This window comes from Erythrolamprus reginae, chromosome 2, assembly GCF_031021105.1.
Source record: "Erythrolamprus reginae isolate rEryReg1 chromosome 2, rEryReg1.hap1, whole genome shotgun sequence".
Lineage (NCBI taxonomy): Eukaryota > Metazoa > Chordata > Lepidosauria > Squamata > Dipsadidae > Erythrolamprus > Erythrolamprus reginae.
In genome coordinates, this window is record NC_091951.1 from 35,095,723 (window position 1) to 35,113,992 (window position 18,270).

Below are 18,270 nucleotides of genomic sequence, written 5' to 3' on the forward strand. Positions count from 1 at the left end.
GAACAATTATATAATGGATATTATTACCAAAAAGAGCCTTTGTAATCTGGAATAAATGCGTAATTTGTGCATTCAATATTTGCTTATCTTCTTCACTTACTATTTTCCCAACGTTGAGGACTCCTATATTTACCTGCTCCTATTTATTTATTTATTTATTTATTTATTTATTCATTCATTCATTCATTCATTCATTCATTCATTCATTCATTCATTAGATTGGTATGCCGCCCCTCTCCGTAGACTCGGGGCGGCTCACAACACAATGCAATATGTAAATATCTGAATGAAAAGGAGAATTCTAATCTTAATATATAGAATGTTATCTGTCTCTGTTTCTCTATCTCTCTCTGTTAAATATAATGTATACATCTATAAGTGATCTTGCATTATCCATCCAGAAGTGATCAATCAAATATACAGTATGCAGAATTTGAAATTAACTATTTTTAAAGTAAAGTCAAAACATCACCCTAGAAAATAAAATATAACACTAACCTATATAGTAACAAAAACATACATAATTCTTAGCCATAGTCTTTAATTTAGTCTAAAAGCATATATGAACATCCCTGATGTTCTGTCTGGGTCCCCCCAGATGCCCACACCAACCAAAAAGAGTATCCAGACACACTGGTAAAAAGCAAAGGCAGTTTATATAATTCAAAACAAACACAAGTAACAAAAACTGTTCTTACAGACAGGAACAATAGGAAGCTTCACAGAGGTTTCACGAAGGCCAGGCAATAAAACAGGATTCTTGCTGGCAAAAACAACGCTGGAGATAATAAAACCCACGCCTCCCCCAAGTCTTCCAGACTTCTAGGCCACAAGCCAAGATCAGAGACGCCGAGAATCGAAGCAAGGTCACAGGACTCCTAGTTGATAACTCTCCACAAGACTGTAAGGGCGGGCCTGCCTTTTCAACCCTGCTGAGGAGAACCACACCCAAACCCAGCTGTTGCCAATTCAGTGATGGAAATACCTTTCTAATTGGCCCCGTCTTTGAGCTGCACGTCGCTGCCTCATGTCTATTATAGCCTGTGCGTCTTCATCCAATGACTCCAGGCTACTAGCTGGGGAGAGGCCCCCCCCCGGGGGTCTCAGGCTGCTCTCCCTCCTCCTCTTCCTGACGTTTCTCTCCCCCGTCTGCCTGGTCCTCCCCCTCCTGTTCACTGTCCTCCTCCTCTGGGCATGGATCCGGCAGAGATCCAGCCGGTCCCTGAGGAGCCTCAGGCTGAATCACAACACCTGATAACAGAAATTTTATTAATGCCAGTGATGATGGTTATGATTTAATATGAATACATATTGTGGCAATTGAAGAATATGATTAATTCAAATAGTTTGAGTTGTTTTAGAAACTTTACTTTTCAATTATTACATGGAATGGAGAAAGATAAGCTACAATACATAAAACATTATTTCAAAGTATGTGATTTTATACAGCATGTAAACTGTACAAAATAGACACCAACAAAAGGAACTTTAAAGTTTTTTTAGCATTAGATGTTCTTTGGTGTTCATGGCTGGTCTCAAAATAATAATGTAGCATTTGGGGATAAAGATGCAGCCCAGTAAACCCATGCTGGAGCCTAGGATGGAGAAAATCTGTACAGCCACCATGTATTTCCCTTTGGTGCTCAGATATGTGGGAACAAAGGAGATCCAAACACTACAAAAACCCAACATGCTGAAGGTGATCAGTTTGGCTTCATTGAAGGCCCCTGGCAGATTTCGAGCCAGAAATGCCATCAAGAAACAGATGGCAGCCAAAAAACCCATATAGCCAAGAGCAGAGCAGAACATGGTGACTGAGCCTTCATTGCACTGCAGCAGGATATGTTCTGGTTGGGAATGAAAATCAGAATCTGGGAATGGAGGAAAGATTCCCAGCCATATCATACATATGCCTACTTGAATACCAGAGCAGGATAAAACAATAGAGTTGGCCAGACTCTTCCCCAGCCATTTCCCCAGGCTGCTTCCTGGCTTTGTGGCCAGAAAGGCCACCACCACCATTACAGTTTTGGCCAGCAAGGAAGACACAGCAACTGAGAAAACAATACTGAAAATGGTTTGTCGAAGCAGACAGGTCATTTTCACGGGTCGACCAATGAATAGAAGGGAAGTCAAGAAAGAAAGTAGGAGTGAAAGCAGGAGGATGTAGGTGAGTTCACAGTTGTTGGCTTTGACTATGGGAGTGTCTCGGTATTTAAAGAAGATTCCCAGAATAAAAGTGGTGGTTAGGGACAAAGCAATGGCAAAGAAAGCCAGGATAATTCCCAACAATTCTTCATATGATAAGAAGTTTATACTTCTGGGGACACACTGATCTCTCTTCTTATTGGAATACTGATCATCTGGACATTTTTCACAATAGGCTGCATCTGAGAAAAAATGGTTATCGTGTATTTCTTTCTGCAGCTGTAGGAGCATGAAAACTGCATCAGAAATCCATTACTTCACTTTGAAAGAAATGTATTCATTCATTCACTCACTCACTCACTCACTCACTCACTCACTCACTCACTCATTTATTTATTTATTTAGACGTATATGCTGCCCAATCCTGAAGGACTCAGGGCAGCTTACAACAATATAAAATTAAATATAGAGTTACAAAACAATAATAAAGAATTCAAGAAATCTAAAACCTTTGTTAAAACTTGTAATAGCAGCTCAACAACACACGTTCATCTCATTCATGCAAAGTCATATTCATACAGGTGGTCAGTAGATATTAATTTAGGGTCCCGAAGCTTGCCGGCACAGCCAGGTCTTCATGGCCTTATGAAAAACCAGCAGGGTGGGAGCAGGGTGGACATCGGATGGGAGTTGATTTCAAAGAGCCCAGGCAGCAAGAAAGAAGGCTCTCTCCCGAGGTCCTGCCATGTAATATTTCTACCCAAAGATATTCATATGACACAACATTAGTTAAAAGTATCAACACTCTTTTTAAAGGCTGAAGATGAATGTGATTATCGGCTCTCAAAACCTGTCAAAGTCAAAACCAAGGTTTTCTATGCTGTCATGAGTCAGTTGAGAGCAGCGGCATAGAAATATAAACAAACAAACAAACAAGAAAGTAACAATTCAATAGAAAGCAGCAATCTTTCATGTATTATTTTAATGCCCACATCACCATACAAAATTTGCTGATGTGCCCAATCTTTGAAAAGTTGGTGGAGGCCTTCAAGAAATATCATGATTTTCTTGCTTCTTGATCAAATACCTCCCAAAAGTCAATAGAAAATTTTGACTGTATCCTGATTTTTTGGTTGTTTTTGGAGCCACCTACTCTACCTTCCTGTCCAGAGAATGTTCCTTCCACACAGAGAGAACAGTCGTAGCAGCAAACTGGGGCTCCCTGTCTCACAAGCTTGGCATAACCTGGGGAGCAACTTTCTGTACATCTTGAATAAGGCACCATCTAAATATAAACAGAAAGATTAGTCAGGGCAATATATGAATTAGAAGGATTTACTGAAATCATCAGCATGAGTCCCCCAGGCAGTGAAGGGCTACCAAATTTTTTACTACCACACTGTGGGCATGGCTTATGCAGGACGCCCTGCATTTTCTTTCAACATCTTTCAGTGCAAATTGGGTGCTCTAAGGTGGAGCTCAATTTTCGCTACTCCACTGCATTCCCCCCCTCAGTCCAGGCAGCAGCCCACCTCTGCTCCCAGGAGAGGATAGCATATAAGTCAAATTAATCAATAAAATTGATCATTGTATCATCATATACAAATGACTTTTTAACCTGCTTTCATTTTCCTCACCACATTCTTAGTGATATTTTTCAGTGTGCTAAACCTTTCATATTCTGGATTTTCTCCGAAAGGTGCTTTTTCTTTTCCTTTGAAAACATTTCACCTCTTATTCCAGAGGCTTTTTCATTTCTGACTGAATGGTGGAGTATAGAAGGATTTATATTCCTTGTAGTCACCTGGTTCTTAGCAGTCTTTCTGAAATTTGTTGTGACCATTTGGAAGTTTATCTTTGTCCTCAGGTTCAAGTGAATAATGTAAATAGGTGTGGAACATTTTTTCAACTGCTGAATCTATATCCTGTTTAGAACGCATTCTTTTCAGACAGAAATGAAATGAAACAACTTTAAGGGAAAACAAAATCCAGGTGACTTTTGAAAAAGCACCTTTGGCACAACCATGTCCTGGATAATAATAATAATAATAATAATAATAATAATAATAATAATAATAATAATAACAACAACAATAATAATAATAATAGTAATAATAATAGTAATAATAATAATAATAATAATAATTATTATTATTATTAGTAGTAGTAGTATTATTAGTATTATTAGTATTATTAGTATTATTAGTATTATTAGTATTATTAGTATTATTAGTATTATTAGTATTATTAGTATTATTAGTATTATTAGTATTATTAGTATTATTAGTATTATTATTCATTAGATTTGTATGCCACCCCTCTACAAAGACTCGGGGCGGCTGACTGAGAATCTCCATAGACATTCTGGATTTTCTCTTACATAACACAAGATAATTTGATTTACTATAAATTATGGCAACAGTTTAATAATGTAGGCTGCAAATCTCACAATACAATGTGGCAAGTACCAATGTGTGATAGATTATTCTAAAACCTCTAAGATAAAATGATATATAATCAATGAATGAGGTTTTAAGTTCTCTTATTTCGAAGTTATCTCAATAGGTCTCAATAAGAATTATTTTTGAGCAACAAAGTTCCACATATGGCAATAAATAGAAGAGCAAATTCCAAACAGTGTCTAGTACTTTGTTAGATAAAGTTGGCCATTGGATGGCACTTTGATTGACAGAAATTTCGACCTCTTTGGAGGCTTGTATTTCTACATTCCCAATTTTCACCCCGGCATATGATTTGTTCCTAACTGATGTCCAGTGCATGATATCATAGTCACCAACAGGAACTCCATTTTCATCAATTGAAATCCCATCTCTGGAAATATTGTGATGTTGGAAGTTTTTCAGGAACTTATGAAGCTGCATGCAAACATAGAATAGAATAGAATTTTATTGGCCAAGTGTGATTGGACACACAAGGAATTTGTCTTGGTGCACATGAGAAAAACATTACAATTTGAGCCTTTATGCAGTGTTTTTCTTGCTATTATTCTGGAGTGGAGGTTCTCAGAATAATTGAACTTTTTCAAATAACCACTACAGTCTGAAACAGATTGATTCAGCCTCTGAAAGATATTGATTTAGCCAGGGTTATGCTTACACCTAATTAAAAGTTTTTCCCCCCTTTCCAAACAGTCACATGGTCCAATCCAGGTGTCATCCAGTTGCCTGGTGACTTCACTCATCATTCCTCTGTTCATTGGTGGATATCTCCTTGTTTTGGCTAGAAAACCCCAGCTATCTCTATTTCCTTCTCCCTATCCCTCAGCTCTAATGTGGCAACACCAAAGCATCAATACGGCAGCAGTAAGGTAAACTTCAGGGCTGACACGCACTCTAAAATTCCAAAACACAGCAACTGCTCTCGGAATATCTCATCCCTCTCTACATCTAATTTAATATTAAGGAATTGAAAGGGGAGAATCAATAGAACTTCAAAGGAGAAGACTTACCTGCCATGGTTGTACAATCTGGGGTGCTTGATGGTATTCAACTTGCATTCTCCTTTTAGTCTGTTGGGAGGAAGAGGCAGCACTGAGGACCCAGGCCACAATTTGAATTATTTGGGAAATACTGGAGGAATCCTGAGATAGGATTCTTGCAGTCACATCATCAGGTGGGAATTCCCACTTTTCCTTTTCTCTGCATTTTTTCCAAACTTTCTTAGATAATACAGGACTTGAATAAGAACATTGAAATGCTTGCTTTCCATACAATAGGATCATAGATGCATGAGAATTAAAGTCATAATACTGAGTCCTTCTCTTTGTCTGGAGGAGGAAGGAAAACAAAGCATATTTATTTTGGAGATCAACCCAGAGGTCAAAAATACCTATACTTAAAGCTGTCAAAGTTGTTGCAATCCACACTCTTCCCACAAAGGATTTATTAGTCATATCAATTATTTGTATTATTGGTGCTAACATTCCTGAGGCCTGAGAATCTAGTTGGCATACTATAATTTTTATTTGACTCTTGATAAGAGAATAGAACATTTTCCTTTTTTCTTGCATGAGAGTTTCTCCAGCACTTGACTTCATATTTGCTTCTGGGACGGTTCCTGAGAGGACAATGCAAATCCCATTTTTTAGGGCGAGAACCTCCAAGCATCTTTTGAATTTTTCTCCTTTTTCATTGTCCTGAGAAAGAAGGCCGATCCATGTCCATCGGAAGTGCAGGAGCAACTTGACAATTGCTAAGTAGGGAGGTTCTTGGTTTGGGGTCATGCGATATGAAAAAGGGAAATGATGATTTTGCTCAGCCATCTGGTTGATGACACTATAGTTGATCTAAGATAAAAGAGAACGTATTGGTAGTTTGTGCCAGTTTTAATGATAAGAGTCAGATGTATTATCTAAGGGCCTTTCCTCAATTATGAAACTATAACTGCATGAGTCTTCAGAGAGGGGCAGCATACAAATCTAATAAATTGTTATTGTTATTGTTGTTGTTGTTGTTGTAGAAACATAGAAGACTGATGGCAGAAAAAGACCTCATGATCCATCTAGTCTATTATTTACATCTACTATTTTTTGTATTTTATCTTAGGATGGATCTATTTTTATCCCAGGCATGTTTAAATTCAGGTACTGTGGATTTACCAACCACGTCTGCTGGAAGTTTGTTCCAAGTTTGTTATTGTTATTATGTCAATACAACACAGCAAATGAGATCACTATGCTGAATTTTATATTTCATCACCAGTCAGGCACTTCCCAAGCACCTAGGACTGTGTGATGTAGCAGCAAATTATGTTTGCCAATCCTAGTAAAGCGGCCTTTTGCAATTGACAGATGGAAATTTTGTCAATTCCGATGGTTTTCAAATGTCCCCTGAGATCCTTTGGCACTGAACCCAGCATGCCAAGTACATAGAAACATAGAAACATAGAAGTCTGACGGCAGAAAAAGACCTCATGGTCCATCTAGTCTGCCCTTATACTATTTTCTGTATTTTATCTTAGGATGGATATATGTTTATCCCAGGCATGTTTAAATTCAGTTACTGTGGATTTATCTACCACATCTGCTGGAAGTTTGTTCCAAGGATCTACTACTCTTTCAGTAAAATAATATTTTCTCATGTTGCTTTTGATCTTTCCCCCAACTAACTTCAGATTGTGTCCCCTTGTTCTTGTGTTCACTTTCCTATTAAAAACACTTCCCTCCTGGACCTTATTTAACCCTTTAATATATTTAAATGTTTCGATCATGTCCCCCCTTTTCCTTCTGTCCTCCAGACTATACAGATTGAGTTCATTAAGTCTTTCCTGATACGTTTTATGCTTAAGACCTTCCACCATTCTTGTAGCCCGTCTTTGGACCCGTTCAATTTTGTCAATATCTTTTTGTAGGTGAGGTCTCCAGAACTGAACACAGTATTCCAAATGTGGTCTCACCAGCATTCTATATAGTGGGATCATAATCTCCCTCTTCCTGCTTGTTATACCTCTAGCTATGCAGCCAAGCATCCTACTTGCTTTCCCTACCGCCTGACTGCATTGTTCACCCATTTTGAGACTGTCAGAAATCACTACCCCTAAATCCTTTTCTTTTGAAGTATTTGCCAACACTGAACTGCCAATACAATACTCAGATTGAGGATTCCTTTTCCCCAAGTGCATTATTTTACATTTGGAAACATTAAACTGCAGTTTCCATTGCTTAGACCATTTATCTAGTAAAGCTAAATCATTTACCATATTACAGACGCCTCCAGGAATATCAACCCTATTGCACACTTTAGAGTCATCGGCAAATAGGCAAACCTTCCCTACCAAACCTTCCCCTATGTCACTCACAAATATATTAAAAAGAATAGGACCCAGAACAGACCCTTGTGGCACACCGCTTGTAACCTGACTCTGCTCAGAATACTCGCCATTAACAATAACTCTCTGATGTCTATGCTTCAGCCAGCTGCAAATCCATTGAACTATCCAGGGATTAAGTCCAATCTTCACTAATTTATCTATCAGCTCTTTATGTGGAACCATATCAAAGGCTTTGCTGAAGTCCAGGTAGGCAATATCCACGGCACCACCTTCATCCAACACCTTTGTGACATAGTCAAAAAAATTAATGAGATTAGTCTGACATGATTTGCCTTCAGTAAAGCCATGCTGATTTGGGTCCGATAAGTTATTGTTTTTTAGGTGCTGATTTATCCTCTTTTTGAGTAGAGTCTCCATCATTTTAACTACAACTGATGTCAAGCTAACTGGCCTGTAGTTACCAGCTTCTTCTCTACTGCCCTTCTTGTGAATAGGCACAACACTGGCCATTCTCCAATCCTCAGGAACTTCTCCTGTTAACAAGGATTGGTTAAACAAATCAGTCAGGGGGGTAGTAATGACAGATCTGAGTTCTTTAAGAACTCTGGGGTGGATGCCATCTGGACCCATTGCCTTATTTATCTTTAATCGTTCAAGTTCTTCCAAGACATCGGCTTCTAAGATCACTGGAGCTGAATCCGTACAGCTGGAAGCAATGCTATATCCCTCTATAGTATTATTTTGTAAGCTGTCTTTTGAAAAAACTGAACAGAAGTAGCTATTGAAATGGTCAGCGATCTCCTTATTCCCATTAATGCATGTATTATTCCCGGTACTAAGCTTCGTGATGCCACAGTTTTTCTTCTTCTTATCATTAATATATCTGAAGAAGGTTTTATCCCCCTTCTTTACAGATTTGGCAATTTCTTCCTCTTTTGAGGCTTTAGCAGCATATATTATCTGTTTCGCCTCCTTCTGTCTCATTTTATATACCTCCCTATCAGCTATACTTCCAGACTCTTTATACCTCCTATAGGCAGCCTTTTTTTCATTGACTATAGCCCTTACATCATTGCTAAACCATAGCGGTTTCTTCTTCCTTTTACCTTTAGTTATTTGTCTTACATACAGTCCAGTGGCTTTTAAGATGGCCCTTTTTAATACAGTCCACTGGATGCTTGCTCCTGCCATTTTATCCCTCCCCTTTAATTCATTATCTAAATATTCTCCCATTGCATTAAAATTTGTTTTTCTGAAATCCAATACTTTGGTTGCATTATAGGATTGCTCACAATGAGTTTTTACATCAAACCACAAACATAGATGGTCACGGCAACCTAAATTTTCTCCCACCTTGACATCTGAAACCCAATTCCCATTCGTAAAAACTAAATCTAGAATATTCTCCCCTCTAGTTGGTGTCTTAACCAGCTGTGCCAGAGCTGCTCCTGTAAAGGCCTCTACTATATTCTTACTTTTGCATGTAAGGGCACTGGGGATATTCCAGTCAACATCAGGCATGTTGAAATCACCCATAACCACAATATCTCCCTTTACTGCCATTTGGGTAATTTCATCCACCATCTTGTTGTCATATTCCTCGGATTGCCCTGGAGGCCTATAGATCACCCCAATTCTAATGACAGAACCTTCTTTATTTTGCATGCAAATCCAGAGAGTCTCTAGATCTTGACACGTATTTTAAATTAGTGTTGTTTTTAGACTTTCTTTAATATAAATGGCTACTCCACCTCCCCTTCTCTCTATTCTATCCTTCCTATACAGTGTATATCCTGGTATGGATATTTCCCATTCATTAGAATCCTTAAACCATGTCTCAGTTATGGCAACCAGCCAAACAAGTGTTACACTGCACCAAGCCAGTCATCTTAACAATGTATTGAATACAAGTACTTAGCAGGAAAATCAACAACCCCTATTGCTACCAAACTTTGCTGATTTTGGTTTATAGTTATATGATTCGCACGCCGTTAGGCGAGCGGGCCACTACCTTCCTCTCCTTCTCTGTGATCTGAAGTGCAAATTAAAATGGCTTTTTTCCTGCCTTTTATACTTCCCAGTCTAATCCTGCCCCAGCCTAATCTGATTGGTCTGTGTTTGAAAACAAACTGCTAATAAAATTGTCTGTAACAGCCAGTTATAAATGCCCCTTCTCCTTGAATTCAAAAAATGCAAATGCAAAAAGTAAACAGCACTACCGTCCTCTCCTTCTCTGTGATCTGAAGTGCAAATTAAAATGGCTTTTTCCTGCCTTTTATACTTCCCAGTCTAATCCTGCCCCAGCCTAATCTGATTGGTCTGTGTTTGAAAACAAACTGCTAATAAAATTGTCTGTAACAGCCAGTTATAAATGCCCCTTCTCCTTGAATTCAAAAAATGCAAATGCAAAAAGTAAACAGCACTACCTTCCTCTCCTTCTCTGTGATCTGAAGTGCAAATTAAAATGGCTTTTTCCTGCCTTTTATACTTCCCAGTCTAATCCTGCCCCAGCCTAATCTGATTGGTCTGTGTTTGAAAACAAACTGCTAATAAAATTGTCTGTAACAGCCAGTTATAAATGCCCCTTCTCCTTGAATTCAAAAAATGCAAATGCAAAAAGTAAACAGCACTACCTTCCTCTCCTTCTCTGTGATCTGAAGTGCAAATTAAAATGGCTTTTTCCTGCCTTTTATACTTCCCAGTCTAATCCTGCCCCAGCCTAATCTGATTGGTCTGTGTTTGAAAACAAACTGCTAATAAAATTGTCTGTAACAGCCAGTTATAAATGCCCCTTCTCCTTGAATTCAAAAAATGCAAATGCAAAAAGTAAACAGCACTACCTTCCTCTCCTTCTCTGTGTTTGAAAACAAACTGCTAATAAAATTGTCTGTAACAGCCAGTTATAAATGCCCCTTCTCCTTGAATTCAAAAAATGCAAATGCAAAAAGTAAACAGCACTACCTTCCTCTCCTTCTCTGTGATCTGAAGTGCCACTGGGACCACTTTCACTGGCTTATGCCAGAGTCATTGCAGCTCGATTTTTAAATCTTCGTATTTTACTAATTTCTCTAGCTGCTTCTCCTCAATTTTGCTGTCCCCTGGGATTGCGATGATCCATACTTTCTTTTTCTCCACAATCAGGATGTCTGGTGTGTTATGCTTCAGAATTTGGTCAGTCTGAAGTCTGAAGTCCCACAGTAGTTTTGCTTGCTCATTTTCGACCACTTTTTTTGGGTTATGATCCCACGAGTTCTTTGCCACTGGTAAATGCCAGCAAAAATGGCATTAAAGAGGGCCACATGTGGTAGAGCACTAGCAGATCATATGGTTCACCACAGGTGCCCCAGACACACGTGATGCCATGCTGGCCACACCGACCTTGGCCACAATCTAATGTGCGTCCTACAATTGCATTACAATCCCCAATTATGCAAATATTTTCATATCCCAATTCTATTACTTTTTCATATATTTTTAAATAAAATTCTAATTGGTTATTATTGGGAGCATATACAATTTATTTATTTATTTATTATTTATTTATTAGATTTGTATGCTGCCCCTCTCCGTAGACTCAGGGCGGCATTTGTTAAAATTATTATTATTATTATTATTATTATTATTATTATTATTATTTATTAGATTTGTATGCCGCCCCTCTCCAAAGACTAAAATTGTTACTAATATCAATTTTTCTCCTATTTCCTACTCAATCATTAGTATTCTACCTTTTTCATAATTATATATTAATACCAATTTTATTGTATCTTTAACATGCTTTACTATTCATCTTTTTAAATTAATTACTGTTGTATAAAGTTTCCCCAATTTTGCATTTTCAAGTAATTTACAGTCTCCTTTTTAAATGTGGACTTCTTGTAAACATATCATATTTACATTTAATTTCCTTAATTTTGCAAAAAAAATTGTTCTCTTCTTTGGTATATTTAATCAATTTATGTTTATTAACGTTGTTTTAATTTCCTCTTCCATTATTACCTATATAATGTATTGTATCACTGTTATGTTGTGAGCCACCCCGAGTCTTCGGAGAGGGGTGGCATACAAATCTAATCAACTATAACTATAACACTGCTATCATGTCTCCCCGGTCCTTCTTTTCATTAAACTAGCCATGCCCAGTTCTTGCAACTGTTCTTCATATGTTTTAGCCTCTAATGTTTGTTGCTCTTCTCCACACTTTTTCTAGAGTCTCAACATCCTTTTTGCATTGTAGCGACCAAAACTGAATGCAGTATTCCAATTGTGGCCTTACCAAGGCATTATAAAGTGATATTAACACTTCATGTGATCTTGATTCTATCCCTCTGTTAATGCAGCCTAGAACTGTGTTGGCTTTTTTGGCAGCTGCTGTACATTGCTGGCTCATATTTAAATGGTTGTCCACTAGGACTCCAAGATCCCTCTCATAGTTAGTAATGTTACGCAATGTACCATATATACTATACCTGTGCATTTTGGTTTTCTTGCCTAAATGTAGAACCTTACTTTTTTCACCGTTGAATTTCATTTTGTTAGATAGCGCCCATTGTTCAAGTTTGTCAAGATCCTTCTGTATTTTGTCCCTATCTTCTTGAATGTTGGCTATTCCAGCCAGTTTGGTGTCATCTGCAAATTTGATAAGTTCCCCATCTATCTATCATAATGATGATCATAAAACTCTTTGGCTTCCTCCAGTGTATCAATATTAAATATTTTATCTTGCCAAGTTATTAATAGGCCTCCTGGCTTCAACCAACTGAAAATATTTTTATTTTTCATTAAATAATTTGTTAAAAATTGGTACTGTTTTTTGTTGTTTCCCACGCGTAGAATCTGCTTTAATATTATAATTTCTTTTCCTTTGTATAGTATCCATTCATCTATTGTATATTTGTTCTCCTAGCAAATTTAGTGCTTCTTCTTATGTAATTCTTATGTAATCTGTGCATCTCATTGATATTTCTTCTCATTTCTTGAGTATCTATTTATAGTATTTCCACCAAAATTTCTGACATCTTATCACCTAAAATCTTTCCTTTCTCTTCCATTATAATTTGAAACCTCAAATAATATGAGGTGGGTTTTTTCAAGATAAGCTATTGATTCTTCAAGTTCTCTATTAATCAATTTATTGTTTCTCTCCTTTTTTTCTACCTTTTGATCTATCTGGTCCACTGCCATCAGCTGTTGATTATTTTCAATATCTTCATCTATGCTATTAACATTTCATTTCACTTCCACCATTTCCATCTTAATTTCTTCATTATATTTTTTGGCTTCTTCGTGGTTATTTTCTATTTCTAGTTGTGTTTTAACAATTTCTCCTGAATCATCATAAGGGTTTCTTGCATAGTCTGTAAACGTGATGTTGAGCCTGGTTTTTCTTTCCCTAGCTTACTTTTTATTGATCTTTGTTGTGATGGGGATGTTGTTATTGTGGTAGGGTTTGATACTGGGTTTTCCCCTAACTTAGTTATGTATTTGTCCTAGTCATTTTAATTATTTGGCATATATTTTTCCACAATAACATATAATGAAACAAAAAAGGAAGGGAATTTTTTTTACCCCTTATTCCCACTGTAAAGTATTATTACAATTACTACTAGAAAAGTAAATTTTATATCCTTTTATGTTATATGTGTTTGTGTGTGTGTGTGTGTGTGTTTATTTTTATAAAAATCAGTATAATATATTATTATATAGTATGTTAAGTAGCACTTCTTTCAATTAATGTATATCTACTTCTAAAGTCAAACAAAACAAGAATGAGTCTTCTTATCAATATACACTATATTAATAATAAATACAACAATAATACAATCACTTAATTTAATTAGAGGATTTCTTCAATAATTATCTATCAACAATATTTCCAGATATTGAAAAATTTCTTTTAAAAAAAAACATTTTGTTTAGTGTTCTATTAATTTAACAAGCTATTTCCAGCACTCCACAGTCTTACATTATCCCAAACTTCAGCTCTGTGGTTCATGTTTTCCTAAAATTCCAGCAATAATGTTCTATATTTTCCCCCCTTCCCTGATTGAATTTTTTCATAATTCTTTAAAAGTCTCAATATCATACTCTTAGCATTCTATCAGATAAGTCCACTACAATTCTTCAAGTTCTTGATTCTTTTAAGTTCCTCTTCCCATTCAATCAACTATTGCCACCACGATTCAAAATGTCCAGGATCTTTTTTGTTTCTTTGTTTTAGTCCCCAAGTTTTCAAATATTTCAAATATCTCAGCATCTGCAAATCTATTTCATCAAATTCATCCACAAGATAAGAGCAAAAAAAATATTTAAATCCTTTATATATTCACTGCTTAAATGCACTTCCAAATGTCTTGGAGATTTCAGCTCTGCCATCAACCTCTTTATTTTTACACTGTCACTATTTCAATTCTGTAGCTGCTCACTTCTACTCCCACTCTCCCAATTGCTGCTCTTTACAAGCTTTGAGCATCAATATTGCTACACTTGAAGACTTATTTCTGATTTTACTTTCTTTTGGATCACTTTTTTCCCCTTTACCAATTTTTCACTTTTCTTCCTCCTTCTGTATGGCTGTCACTGTTTGGGCCAGCCAGAATACTGCTTCTTCTTTGTCAAAGTTAAGATTTCCCCTATCCCTTCAAGGCAATTGCAAGCTACTTTTAGGTCCCAGGATTTCCCCCTTTTTTTCCTGGTCAATCCCTCCAGAACGGAGTGTGCCTTTTCAGTCTCCCCAACAAGAAAATTCAAGCTTCAGGAACAGAGTCCTGTTCCCTCATTCTTCAGCATAGTGACATCACCACTAGAAGCTCTGTGTGTGTGTGTGTGTGTGTGTGTGTACATATTTTCATTATCAGCAAAAATATGTTACACACAAATATATACATGTATGTATACACACATACACACAACTATACACACAGACACACACACAGAGAGAGAGAGAGAGAGAGAGAATCTGAACACTACAACATGGAATTAATTTCATTTGGCTTTATACCTGTGGAATTTTATAGAGGGTCAAGAGGTTAGATATATGATCAAAGAGTTCAGAATCCACCTCTTCAAGAATAGCCAGCAGGTTCTTTTCTGTTCCACATCTATAGTTTGGGATATTCTCCTGCCCTATAGACAGCACATCCAGCATGGCCTCATATGTCAGTCTTGCATTGAAAAAGTTCTCATAGATGTTATAGCCCAGGGTGATGTTGGGTAAGAGCCTTGAATTCTGGTTGACTTCATGAACAGCCAGCAAGAAGGGCAGAATGTGGTAGGTATTCTTACTGCAACGTAAGAAATTTCATCATCTTTTTTCCTCTATATCAATGATTTATGTGATCAACTTAAAAAGCAATTCCATTCTTTTTGCCAAGGCTGTAAAATTATTCAATTCTACAGACAATTCTACAGATAATTCTGTTGTTTTGCAGAGTGATCTCAACCATGTGTCTGAATGGTCATCTATTTTGCAACTTCTAATTTTGATTAATAAATGCTCTGTCTTACATATTTGTAAATATAATCTGAATGTCAAGTTTAAGATAGGTGGCATTGATCTAGCAGATGACCCTCACCTTGCTAAGAACCTAGGTGTAATTATCTCTGACAATTTATGCTACAAAGGTCAGTGTAACAGCATTGCTAAAGCAGCATACAGAGTTGTAAACATAATTTGTGAAGATTTTTTTCTGGGAACATTGTATTGTTAATTAGAGCTTATAAAATCTATGTTAGACCAATTTAGTATATTGTCCAACTGTTTGGAATCCACACCATATATCTGACATCAATACAATCAAATGGGTTAAGAGGTACTTCATAAGTTACATTTTTCATACTTCTGTACATTCCTTATGCTACTGGGCTTGAAATACTCCAGTAGGTTGGATAATTTAGAACATGTGGTCAGACCTATTACATACAAAATTAATTGTAGCAATATATTACCTGTAAATCACCTTTTCTATTTTAATTGCAATAATATGCATGCAAACAACCATTTTAAAATCCATGTAAAAATTGTTCTAACCTGACTTTTAAAAAATATGATTTCAGCTACAAATTTTCAATCACAAACTGACTTTCGTGGACTTTACTTCATACTTAAGTGGTCAGTAGAGGGAAGGTACATAAGTGCACTAAGGTGCCTATCGTCCCTGCTGAGAATTTCCAATAAATAAATAAGTAAGTAAGTAAGTAAGTAAGTAAGTAAGTAAGTAAGTAAGTAAGTAAGTAAATCAATCTTTAATTTGGATTTTTATGAAAGCATGTCATATTTACTATAGTTTTATATATATGAAGGTCTTGCATATTCAGGTTTCTTCCCATGTAAGTTTCAGAGATTTCTGGCCACCTTTCAATGAGGTCCCACTCATCATCTTCAGACTGGTGCTTTTGTCCTTGTGCTAGGGCTTTTGTCCTTGTTCCCCATGTGCTTTTCCAAATTGGGATGAGCAATAATGACTTGCCTTTCTTGAGGTGAGGAATAAGAGAAATGAAATCATTCCTAGAATCCTTGGACATGCTGACAATTACCTTTCCAATTGGTGGGTTGGAGGCTTGGAGAATGAAAATTGGTACGATAGAGCTACAATTCCAGACATTATTCCAGTAATCCAGTAATCTCCTGGTTTGTAGTAATGGAACCACTCCTTTTCTTCTATTATTACCTGAAATGGACATTTCATCAGTGTACTGACACAGGGAATTTGAGACAGAAACATAAGCAGAAAGAGGTGTATATGCAGCAGCAGCAACATTTGATCTATACAATATTCTGCAGGAGATCTTTCCTATATTTTTTTCTTAAGCAAAGAGTTAAATTTCAAAGATCACAGAAGACTACAATTACAGTGAAGAAACTCCAGTTTGCCCCAGGTTTGGAATAGCTACCTTCAATTTCAGACTGCTACAGTATTTGCCCAGCTTTACCCTAAAGTTTGATCTCATCACAGCGGACTGTTATAAAGCAGATTATCACATGCTGTCTATCACATTGGTTGTCACATTGATTGGCCACTAATTGTGGTGGTGAAAATCCCATACACTTTGTTCAAAGGAGAATAAATAATCATGATTTTAATAATTAGAAAGGGAATTGGGAATGAGCATTGCCATAAAAATGTTCCATTGGAGAAAAAAGTTTTGTTTGACTCAGGAGAATAATCCTAATTTAAGAGTCAAGATAGAAATTCAGGGAAACTTGATTGTTTTGAGATTCTAAACATTAAAATGTGGAAAAACAGTTCAATATTCTTGAACTAGCCAGTGGGTCATTTTAATTCCTCCTTATTTTGCCCTGTGTGGATGAGGCCATTTTCCTCAGTGATCCATAGCCTGCAATTCTGCATTTTAACAACTGTGCCTCCTCCTCCTGGTGTGATAACTAGGAGGCATCTAGTAGGGAACCAAGATATGATGCTTTACGAGAACAATACCACAATGGTTGAAGGCGAAGGGCTAAACAAAATTTGAGGACCTGAGCCCATAGCCAATGCCATACGATGTACAAGTACGCATTTTTCTGCTAAGTGTACACCTGAGACCTCTCTCCATTGAATCCTCCAAAACCACTTGATAGAGTGTAAATTAATAAATGAATTATACATAAATTGATGTATGTTGATTAGTTGATGTTTGTGGATTGAGGGTGATATCCTGAGTAGTTGGAGCTTGCAGCTATTACAAAACAGCTAAGTAGCCTGCAAGCTCCAACTAATCAGGATATCACCCCCAATCCACAAACATCAACTAATCAGCACACATCAATTAGATCAATGACCCCAAGTGTTACCCCACTGGCTCATCAGGAAGTTTCAACACAGCTTGCAGGTGCTGGGCCATCACACCACACCCACCCACCCACCAGTATTTATAGAGGGAAGGCAGCTCAGGTCTTGCTGTGTTCACCCTAGAAGAAGGATAGAAGCACCAGCCAGAAGATGACGAGTGGGACCTTGTCGAAATGTTACCAGAAATCTCTGAATCCTATATATATATAGCCTGGAAATTAAGTTCAATGGTGGGATTCAATTTTTTTTACTACTGGTACTGTGGCTTGGTGGATGTGGGCTTGGTGGGTATGGCAGGAGAAGGATACTGTAAAATCTCCATTCCCACCCAATCCAAGGGAATGTTATTGCAAAATCCCCATTTTCTCCTTATCAGTTGGGACTCAGGAGGTATAAAATAGATGGGGTCAGGGTCAGCCAGAGGTAGTATTTGCCAGTTCTCCAAACTATTCCATATTTCCAATATCGGTTCTCTGAACTGCTCAAAATTTCTACTACTGGTTCTCCAAAACTGGTCAGAACTGAACTCCACCTCTAAGTC

The 18,270-nt window shown here is 37.1% G+C and overlaps 1 protein-coding gene across 1 annotated transcript; it reads right to left on the reverse strand.

The window, feature by feature from the left end:
• Window positions 1-1,488: 1,488 nt before the first annotated feature.
• On the reverse strand, window positions 1,489-17,781 carry LOC139159331 (vomeronasal type-2 receptor 26-like). Its single transcript, XM_070736653.1, has 6 exons — window positions 17,732-17,781; window positions 14,939-15,221; window positions 5,618-6,454; window positions 4,797-5,024; window positions 3,307-3,433; window positions 1,489-2,390 (listed from the first exon to the last, which is right to left on the reverse strand). Exons 1-6 carry the CDS (start codon window positions 17,779-17,781, stop codon window positions 1,489-1,491), a joined length of 2,427 nt encoding a protein of 808 aa, XP_070592754.1.
• Window positions 17,782-18,270: the final 489 nt, after the last annotated feature.